We start from the raw sequence: 11,047 nt of genomic DNA, 5'->3' as shown, positions 1-11,047 counted from the left end.
GTAATCTTTCTTTTAGTTTCACTCTGATCATCTGATCATCTACATCACTTCTTGGTAAGATACTTGTGTTTTTTTAATGTTAGAAGGAACACACACTACAGGTCCGTGCACGCCATGTTGTCCACCTTTGGTAATGCCATCATTTTCATAAAAGGGATATTCAATGCTATCAAGTGCTGCTCAAGTTCATTCAGACATTGTAGCTGTGGAGGAATCGAGCCCAGTTCTAGATTGTTAGCTACAGCTTCTCAGGCATTTTACCAGACGAAAGTTTTGTATGGCAAGTATAGCAAATCCACAATGTGCCTGCTGGACTATTCATTAGTGAACACTGATCATCACAACTGTCAGTGCACTTGTGAACGTAAGTGTCTGTGATTCATTTCTCAGATACAGCTGCTGCATTGCCACCTTTGCTTTCATACACTGTTCTTTGCATTTAATAATCTGGTTTTGAAAAGTCTTCGATGACAAACAGAGCACACACATTCAGGGCCTTCAGTATCAGATTTTGTTTTTTTCAAAACTCATTGTCTGATATTCAGCATATCTGCAGGCAGATGGTCAGCTTTTCTCTTCCTCGTGGTATGTGCATTGATATTCAAATGTTTGTCACAGTATTTATCTGTGCATGAGTTTCTCAAGACATCAGCTGTGTTCGCACAAACAACCACTTCATAATGGGATCCACCAACATGATTTGATTTATATGTCTGTTCCAGTGTTTGGTGTGTCAGAATTTATCTGATTGCTCGAATATCTCAGCCATCTGTTGTTAGTGAATGTGCAAATGTCGATGCCAAGTAGATTTGCAGCTGCAAGTATTTCAAGTTCTGTTGCCCATGTTCCAACATACCACATTCTTGATTGCAGGATGTATTGTTCAATGGATTCATAACCTGGTCTTAAGAGTGAATGGAAACTTTCAGCATTTTTTCTAAGGTGTTTCACAACAGCTAGTCTTATTTTCCTGTGATTGTTTTCTTTCCCAGAGAGTGCATATGAGAGACTCCTAAAGAAACAATTGTCATCTCCCTCAATAGGCTTTGTTCTACATGGTTCGCAAATGGCCACACCAATCTCATGATCTGAAACCCTTGATAGATATTGATGTTGAATTTCAAGCTTTTTGCACAACTGTTCACATACACTTGTGGATACATGGCAGTAGAGCATTGCGCTTTGATCACTAGTAATTATTTCCACACTACCATCTTGTGAGTTAGCGTCATTTTCATCACTGTAATCCTCATCATGTTTATTGGCTTCACTTACTGTATCAACGAGCTCATTAGAAAGGCTGGCATTTTCGTCAGTGTCAGTTATTTCCACATTATCATCTTGCAAATTGTCATCAAGTCCATCTTTATGCACCACATCACGATCCTTCTCATTTATTCACTTGTATTGTCAAAAGAAGTATCAAGTGTCTCAATGTAAGATATCACCACTTCATCATGATCATTCTCATTTGCCTCACTTGTATTGCCAAAGGAAGTATCAAGTGTCTCAGTGTCAGAGATGACCACACGATCATGATCATTCTCATTTGCCTCACTTGTATTGTCAAAGGAAGTATCAAGTGTCTCAGTGTCAGAGATGACCACACGATCATGATCATTCTCATTTGCCTCACTTGTATTGCCAAAGGAAGTACCAAGTGTCTCAATTTCAGAGATGACCACATCATCATGTACATTCTCATTTATTTCACTTGTTGTATTCGCAAAGGAAGTATCAAATGTCTTAAAACCAGAGGTGATTGTCATGCCAATCACTTCAAACTGTGTGTCTGCTTTTAGATTCCTTGAATGTGCAAGATTCAAACAGTAATCATAGACCTGAAGGAGGGATGTGTACTCAATGAGAATGCTCGTACCACTAGGCACTTGCAATCCTGTAGCTTTTCGAGAATGTGAATCAAACACATAGTATTTCTCATTTCTTTCAATAACAGCAAATGTTGCTTCTCCAAATGTCACATAAGTAGACTTATGGCTTGAAAATACTGTTTGGAGTGCAGCATCTAGAGATAAAACTTGTGGAAGATTTGCTTGTTCAATAATGTCTTTCATGACAAAGCCACTCAGAGACTCACCAATTTCAAATGTATATTCTTGGTCAAAGTAGGGTAAACTTGAAGGAATTTCATCAACTAGAAGGTATGCATCACGAATTGTTGATGGTCTGTGGTTTATGATATAGTCATAGAGTAGATTTCCTGCACAAAGGACTTTGTCAAGATCATATGTATCCCATGAGGAAATATCCTTAATTGTGCTGAACAACATTGCAGACGTACTGTTTGCCACACACTGTTTACCACTGTGCTGGCCAAATCTGGGGTGACCTTGATCAAATGTGCCTTGTACATATGGTGAATTTCTAATGACATTTCCATGGAAGTTCTTTGAGGCTTTTGTATTACCAGTATATTGGTCTTTTAGTTTCTTAAAGCAGGCAGTGCTTGTTGATGCATGGTTACTTTCATAGCAGTTTGGAATATTGCTTACAGGTTCAGGGTCAAGCATAGTTTCTAGTATTGAGTCAGGCATTGTGTCTGCTATTGGGTCAGGCATGGTGTCTGCTATTGGGTCAGGCATGGTGTTTGGCATTGAGTGAGGCAAAGTTTCTGGTATTGAGTATGGCAAGATTTCTGGCATTGAGTATGGCAAAGTTTGTGGCATTGAGTATGGCATTGGTTTGCTTTTGCTTTGACGACAGGTTTTAACGAGGCTGACATCCTCGGTATCATTTGATGGGAGGTGATACGCCTCTAAGCTTTTTGCATATTTGTTATGGAGGTTAGCTTCCCCCTTGCTTGTCTATCGCTGCTTCCCTCTCTTTCACTGCCCCTCCCTCTCTCCTCGCTTGCTGCCCATCTATCTCTAGCTGCTTCCCCTCTATCACTGCATCCTCCTCCCTCGCTGCCCTTCAAACTTTCCCTGCTCCCCATCGTCTCACTGCTCATTTCTCTACTGCTGATCCCTCCCTCACTGCTGATCCCTCCCTCAGTGCACCCTTCTCCACTGCTGATGCTTCCGTCTCTGCACCCTTCTCTTCAGCTGATCCCTCCCTCAGTGCACCCTTCTCCACTGCTGATCCCTCCCTCAGTGCACCCTTCTCCACTGCTGATGCTTCCCTCTCTGCACCCTTCTCTACTGCTGATCCCTCCCTCAGTGTACCCTTCTCCACTGCTGATCCCTCCCTCAGTGCACCCTTCTCCACTGCTGATACCTCCCTCACTGCACCCTTCTCTACTGCTGATCCCTCCCTCACTGCACCCTTCTCTACTGCTGATCCCTCCCTCAGTGCACCCTTCTCCACTGCTGATACCTCCCTCAGTGCACCCTTCTCCACTGCTGATCCCTCCCTCAGTGCACCCTTCTCCACTGCTGATGCTTCCCTCACTGCACCCATCTCCACTGCTGATGCTTCCCTCAGTGCACCCTTCTCCACTGCTGATCCCTCCCTCACTGCACCCTTCTCCACTGCTGATCCCCTCACTGCACCCTTCTCTCTGCTGATCCCTCCCTCAGTGTACCCTTCTCACTGCTGATCCCCCTCACTGCACCCTTCTCCACTGCTGATGCTTCCCTCACTGCACCCATCTCCACTGCTGATGCTTCCCTCAGTGCACCCTTCTCCACTGCTGATCCCTCCCTCACTGCACCCTTCTCCACTGCTGATCCCCCTCACTGCACCCTTCTCCACTGCTGATCCCTCCCTCAGTGTACCCTTCTCCACTGCTGATCCCTCCCTCAGTGCACCCTTCTCCACTGCTGATACCTCCCTCACTGCACCCTTCTCCACTGCTGATCCCTCCCTCGGTGCACCCTTCTCCACTGCTGATCCCTCCCTCGGTGCACCCTTCTGCACTGCTGATCCCTCCCTCACTGCACCCTCACTGCTTCCCTCCCTCACTGCACCCTTCTCCACTGCTGTTGCCTCCCACCCTTCTCCACCGCTGATCTTCCACTGCTTCTCCCACCCTCCCTCCCTCACTGCACCCTTCTCCACTGCTGATCCTCCCTCGGTGCACCCTTCTCTACTGCTGATGCTTCCCTCACTGCACCCTTCTCCACTGCTGATCCCTCCCTCACTGCACCCTTCTCCACTGCTGATCCCTCCCTCGGTGCACCCTTCTCCACTGCTGATCCCTCCCTCACTGCACCCTTCTCCACTGCTGATCCCTCCCTCAGTGCACCCTTCTCCACTGCTGATGCTTCTTACTGCACCCTTCTCCACTGCTGATCCCTCCCTCACTGCACCCTTCTCCACTGCTGATGCTTCCCTCACTGCACCCTTCTCCACTGCTGATCCCTCCCTCACTGCACCCTTCTCCACTGCTGATGCTTCCCTCACTGCACCCTTCTCTACTGCTGATCCCTCCCTCAGTGCACCCTTCTCTACTGCTGATCCCTCCTGCCTCACTGTCAACTCCCTGTCTCGCTGTTCCTTCTCCTCTCCTGTCCAGCTGCTTCCCCTCTCTCAGCGCTCCCTCCTCCTTTGTAACATCCTTCTCCCTCCCTTCCCCTCCTCCCTCGCTGCTTCTACCCCTCTTCTCGCTCGCTGCTTCTTCTCGCTGGATGCTCCCAGTCCCTCGCTGCATGGCCTCGTCCTCCCTCAAGTTCTTCTTTCACAACATATCTAAAACAGAGACAAGAATAAGGATAAGATATATGGATAAACAACTTGTTTAATACAATAAGGGCAGACTTTTTGATGTAGGTTCTAATTGAATTATCACCCACATCAAAACATTGCTCCAAATTATTGTAAAGTTGTTCATCCATATATCTTATCCTTACTAAGTACTTCAACTCCTATATCTTCTCAAAGAAGAAACCAGTGATGAAATACTCATTCCTGACACTATTGAACTTGTATAAAAACAGATGGATCTTATCAATTTACATCATTAATTTACAAAAATCATACATTCGTAAATTTAAGCTCCTGGTGGTAGAATATTTTTTCAGGGTCATATTGAGAAAACAGTATACTTTGATCATTTGACATACCTAATTTCCAATATTGAATGACGTATTCATACTTTATAAAACACCAACAGGAAATAATATACAATAGCTGGTATCTATTTACCATTATCATTAAGTGGTGTAAATAAAATAAAAGTTATATTCAGTACTTGGCATGATTGCAAAAATATTATATAAGGTAACAAAGGCAAGTCAGATGTGCTTAACATTTATCCAGGTGTTCACGATATGTTAGGGTCTATTTGTTTTCTGTAATGTATGTTCAACCTCAGATTTATGTAGGTTAGTATGTTCAGCTAATCAGTATTTGTGTGTTTATACTATCATTTCTCACATGATCTGAAAGATTCAATTATGTAGACTGATGTCATAGAAAGATATGGCTAGACTTGAAACTTCTTGTGCACAGAAAGGTTAAAAGTGTCACTGTTTTCAGATGATTGGCAGTCTAATCCAGAACGGGATGCCATTAGGCAACATGCAGAAGAGTTGAGTTGAGTTGAGTTGGGCTTTACGTCACATCGGCATTATTCCGGCCATATAGTGACGAGAACAAGTTTGCATTAGTAAACATTGTAAGTACATACTCGGAATGAGTTTTATTTCAAAGACATTTATTGATTACATTGTCATTCGAAAGCAGAAAAAAGTCATAGCATCAAATTTAAAGGCAGGCGGTTTGTTACATTTCATAGTTACAATTTATGGTTGATACATTTCACAGTTACAATTTATGATACAGATCAACTTCCCTCAGGTAGTTCAGTATCAGATGGGCGCTCACGCGTGAGAACAGATCTTTTAGGTTTGTTGCATCATAATGTGAGTCCCTTGCAGGCGATAAGTCCACGCATTCAAGCAGAATATGCTTGACGGTGAACACCTCATCGCAAGAGACTCACATGGGGGGTCCATCCCCATCCGTTTTCAGCAGATAGTCATGTGTAAATCGACTGTGGCCAATACGACATCATCGTAAAATTACCTCATCGCGTCTTGACTGACAACCCAAGTAGGTATAACCGATTGTTGGTTTCAATTCATGGAGTTTGTTTCTTCCTACTTGAGTGTCCCACTTTTTTTGTATCAGGTCCCGAGTATAGCTTTTGATAGTGGGTTTGAAGTCACTGTACGGGATTAGCAGTGGAGATAGGGGCTTTTGAAGAGCTCCTTTTGCTGCAGCATCGGCCTTAGTGTTACCTGCTATGCCGACGTGACCCGGCAACCAGCAGAGGATGATGTCATATTGGCCAGTAGAAAGGTCGTTGTACAGTTCTAATATGTCTACGATGATTGGGCATGGCTCCTAGCATGGTGATCTACCTTCAGTTGGTGGCGATCTATAGCCCATTTTTATATTGTGTTGTCCCCTATAGTTAAAATGTTTTAGATTCAATTACTAGTTTTACATATATATCTGTGATTATCTAGTTATTTTACTGTCCTTCGTCGGCAGAATTTTATAATTTCACTTAAATTGTTGATATATTTATAACTTGCTTTAGTCACGATATGGCTGAAATATTGCCGATGTGACTTTAAATCTTAACTCACTCACTCACTAGGATGATTGGGTGACTTGAAGTCACGTTTAGAAGTGCTTGAAGGCAGGATAATGAATCTGTAAATACGATGAAGTTTTTGGACTGATTTTGCTGTTGAATGTAGGTCAAAGCTGAGAAGATAGCTTTGGCTTCAGCAGTGAAAATGGAACTGTTGTCGGGGATCCTAGAGGAGACAGTCTTGGCTCCGATGACTGTAGCGCTGGCAACTTGGCCATCGTCCTTGGATCCGTCTGTGAAAATGGATCTGTGAGTGTTATACTTCGAACGTAACTGGTTGTATTCCTGTTGAAACACCAAGGGATTTGTTTCAGACTTCTTGAGTTTGGTGAGTGTAAGATCGACCTGTGGTTTCACCATTTGCCATGGTGGATTTCGGTTAGGTGGATATAAACTTTGAACGTCTGTCCTTATTAACATGTATTAAACATTCAATCATAACTGAAAATATTGACTGGAGTACTTTGTGGATAACATTGCACATCAAAACGCTTACTTTGCTAATGGAGTATGTAAGGGCTAAAGTTATAATCAATCAACACATTTTCACCCAGCTGCAAATGTGCACCTCGTAACGATGGTAAAGCTGCAATAACTCACTGCGGCTTATTGCAGCAGGGAGCTGAGATTGATAATATGTTGTGCTGTTGAGATTGGATTGAAGCCAACAATCGGTTATACCTACTTGGGTTGTCAGTCAAGACGCGATGAGGTAATTTTGCGACGATGTCGTATTGGCCACAGTCGATTAACACATGACTATCTTCTGAAAACGGATGGGGATGGACCCCCCATGTGTGTCTCTTGCGATGAGGTGTTCACCGTCAAGCATATTCTGCTTGAATGCGTGGACTTATCGCCTGCAAGGGACTCACATTATGAAGCAACAAACCTAAAAGATCTGTTCTCACGCGTGAGCGCCCATCTGATACTGAACTACCTGAGGGAAGTTGATCTGTATCATAAATTGTAACTGTGAAATGTAACAACCATAAATTGTAACTATGAAATGTAACAAACCGCCTGCCTTTAAATTTGATGCTATGACTTTTTCTGCTTTTGAATGACAATGTAATCAATAAATGTCTTTGAAACAAAACTCATTCCGAGTATGTACTTACAATATTTACTAATGCAAACTTGTTCTCGTCACTATATGGCTGGAAAAATGCCGATGTGACGTAAAGCTCAACTCAACTCAACTGAAAAACAACACAGTTAATGAATTGACAAATAATAAATGAAAATACCACTGTAGCCGATGTATGGTTTTTTTCCAAATATTATACATCTATTTTTCTTATAAATTATACCAGACCATATGATAATCTATTTATATGATATCTGAGCATGCATATTAAACAGCTAAAATGCATAAAGCTATCGTCATGAAGTGCGGTGAGGGCAAATAATCCAGTCTAATGCGGCAAATGAACAAGTCATTTAGAATACGTTGTTTTTGTAAATTCATTTGCTGTCATTTGTTTAGGAACTCGGCGGCGTGTAAGGGAGGTAACTCTGTTTGGGATCGTGTTCACAGATAGGTGGCGCACGCAGTTCCCGCCTCTTCGACCGCCATTGCAACAGGTGAGGAAAGTTTCTTTTTTTGAGCAAGATGTAAACGGAAATTTTAAAGGAAGTTCGACAGATCTGTTCATTTAAATGTTTGCATTTTTAGAACAATGCATTGCTGTGTACATTCCAAGAAGTTCTAATGGTCACACGGCGGTATTTGGCAAGTATTGGTTTTTTTATAAAAGTGGATGAATATTGTGTCCGTCACGTGGGCACGTATTTCCATGATTTGCTGCGATCGTCAGATAACCTGTTTTTCTTAAATGTTTGCGCTTCTTCTGTGTCTAATTGTGTTACGTATCGGAATTAAATGTTAGGGCTTTAACGCTTGTTTTGAATCAGATTTGACTCTTGTATATGTCAGCAAATCAATGAATAGAACAATTGGTCGAATCACGTGTAAGGGAGTTAACTCTGTTTGGGTCATGTCCGTAGGTAGGTGGCGCGCGCAGCTCCCGCCATTGCAACCGTGACGAAAGTTGTTGTTTTTTTAGTGAGTTGTAAACGGACATAAGAAAGGAACTACCAGAGATCGGTTCGTGTAAGTGTTTGTATTATTAGAACAATACATCGTTGTGTACATTCTGTGTAGTTCTGATGGTCACGGGGCGCTAAATTGCAACTATTTGTCTCTTTTAGAAAAGTGGGTGAAAACTTGTCCGTCACATGGGCCTCCATGATTTGCTACAATTGTCAGATAACCTGTTTTCCTAAATGTTCGCGCTACGTCAGTGTCGTCAATTGAGTTTCGGATCGAACCGGAATATAACGCAAGTTCGAACATTTATCACGTTAATATTTATATCTGTCAGCAAGTCAAATATCTTTAAAAAATATACTTGTTCACTCTGCGCCGTTCAAGGGACGTAACCCCGTTTGGATCATATATGTAGGTGATGTATGAATTTAGTTCAATAAGTGGTGACACAATTGCTTTACAGACACGATACTGCTAGTTGCAGCTGGTAGTTACACATTAAAGCGTAAATGTATCCATATTAGTGTTTTACTGAGAACTGACTTACTGTGTAATTTCTACTAAATATTCATGTTTTGAAAATAGGAATTGCATGTGAAAGAAACTGAACAAACTATTATTGGTACATCAAACCCTAGGTTAATGAATGTTGAAGGATATATATCCCTTACATGAACCTTCAAAACAATACTTATTGTAGATCTAACCTGATTTAAAATTGATTTTTAATTAATTGTGGTTAAATGATACATCAAGTAATCTCAAAGTTGTTGTTAATGTTATGTGTGATGAACTCTTTGAATGGTCAGATTGAACAGGACCAGTGTATAGTATGCTTATGTTATTTTATGGCTATCTTGTTGGTTATGACCTTGAATTTGATATTTCAGTGCTTAATTTAAAATGTATTATAAAAGAATCTGTTAATTTTTCCAATTTTAGACATTCTGACGTTCATCGCTTGATGAGGTTTCATACAGCCAATGGGGGTTACTGTCCAGCAGTAAATGCTTGATGAACAGTTCATCTTGGTTGATATATTCAGGGTCCAAGACCGTAACTCAGTCATCAAACTATTGTGACAATAAAGACAAAGATGGATTTCATGTATTGCCGTAGCTTTTTTTCGCGCAACATATTATCAATGTTACATAAGAAACAAACTAACTGGTGACAAATAATAATGATAATAATAAATGTGAACTTATAATGCGCCTTTTCCATGCACAAGGCCCATGCTCAAAGCGCTAACAAAGTGAGTGGATAATATACATATATATAATAAGGGACTAGTTGCTAGTCATAATGCAGTGAAAACAGATGAGTCTTGAGAAGTCGTGTGAAGGAATAAAAGTCAACTGCTGATTTAATGGTGATAGGGAGAGAGTTCCAGAGTAGAGGGGGCAGAGCAGACAAAGGATTTCCTTCCAAAAGTTTGCAGTTTGAACCGAGGCACAGAGAGTAGGTTCAGATTCTGAGAACGGAGCTGTCTTTCTGGTAAGAAGTTCTTTCAAGTATTCTGGGCCTATGCCATTGAGGCATTTGTAGACAAAACACAATATTTTAAAGTCAATTCTTGATTTAACAGGCAGCCAGTGGAGGTTTTTCATGACAGGTGTTATGTGTGAGCGCTTTGAAGTTCTGCTTATGATTCGGGAGGCTGTATTTTGGACATTTTGCAATTTTGATAGCAGCTTCTGAGAAATAGCAAAAAAAGGAGGCTATTGCAGTAATCAATTCTTGATATAACAAGTCCCTGGACCAGACCGTGTGCTGCATCACGACTGATGAGATGGCGTATTCTGCCAATGGCTCGTAGATGAAAGAAGCATATTCTGCAGAGTTGATTTAGACGTGTTAACAAATCAAAATACCAAGATGGAAATTCTTAGTCATGTGTGAATTACATCTAAATTTGTTTAATTTCATGACACTGTTACCATGAAAGCTTACCACACTAGATATATATATGCTTAATGTGATTATCTGATAGAAAAATCTTTAAGTATGTCTAATAAATGTCTATGTACAAATATACCATATGTTAGATTGTTGCAGTTATCACACTTATATTTCTATCCAGAAAGTTAAATAATTTGTGATGAATAATGCTCCAACATGTCTTCATTTATGTACAAATTGCTGCTATTGGCATGACAGTTGTCGTATTACGTTCATGCCAGGCATCTCATGTGGATCAAACTACTGCCTATAGTGGCTACACAATAATGAACATCAAACAAATGTTTGTAACTGTCTGAAATAAAAACTGTATATTCTTTTGCTTGTGCAAAAGTTTTGTTTGTTATTTTGGTATATACGAACTTGCTGTTGTTAATTTTTTGACATTATGAACTTTTATATACATATCTGCAGCATCAAATCAACATGAGATGTTTGTCCCCATCACACAAGAAGAAAGTACAAGT

At 41.1% G+C, this 11,047-nt stretch overlaps 1 protein-coding gene and 1 long non-coding RNA gene across 2 annotated transcripts; one reads left to right on the top strand and one right to left on the bottom strand.

Moving 5' to 3' along the window:
* Positions 1 to 3,549: 3,549 nt before the first annotated feature.
* LOC124275187 (uncharacterized transmembrane protein DDB_G0289901-like) lies at positions 3,550 to 5,159 on the bottom strand. The gene is made up of 2 exons (XM_046710678.1): positions 5,153 to 5,159; positions 3,550 to 4,469 (listed from the first exon to the last, which is right to left on the bottom strand). Exons 1-2 carry the CDS (start codon positions 5,157 to 5,159, stop codon positions 3,550 to 3,552), a joined length of 927 nt encoding a protein of 308 aa, XP_046566634.1.
* A 2,889-nt stretch (positions 5,160 to 8,048) lies between these two features.
* Positions 8,049 to 9,793, top strand: LOC124275185. The gene is made up of 3 exons (XR_006898230.1): positions 8,049 to 8,152; positions 8,576 to 8,681; positions 9,561 to 9,793. It is a non-coding gene; the product is annotated as an uncharacterized LOC124275185 (long non-coding RNA).
* The last annotated feature ends 1,254 nt before the right edge of the window (positions 9,794 to 11,047 follow it).

Source organism: Haliotis rubra, unplaced genomic scaffold, assembly GCF_003918875.1.
Source record: "Haliotis rubra isolate DU_JTF1 unplaced genomic scaffold, ASM391887v1 Scf1990, whole genome shotgun sequence".
Lineage (NCBI taxonomy): Eukaryota > Metazoa > Mollusca > Gastropoda > Lepetellida > Haliotidae > Haliotis > Haliotis rubra.
Note: the sequence above shows the minus strand (reverse complement) of the source record. Positions and strands in the feature narration are given on the sequence as shown.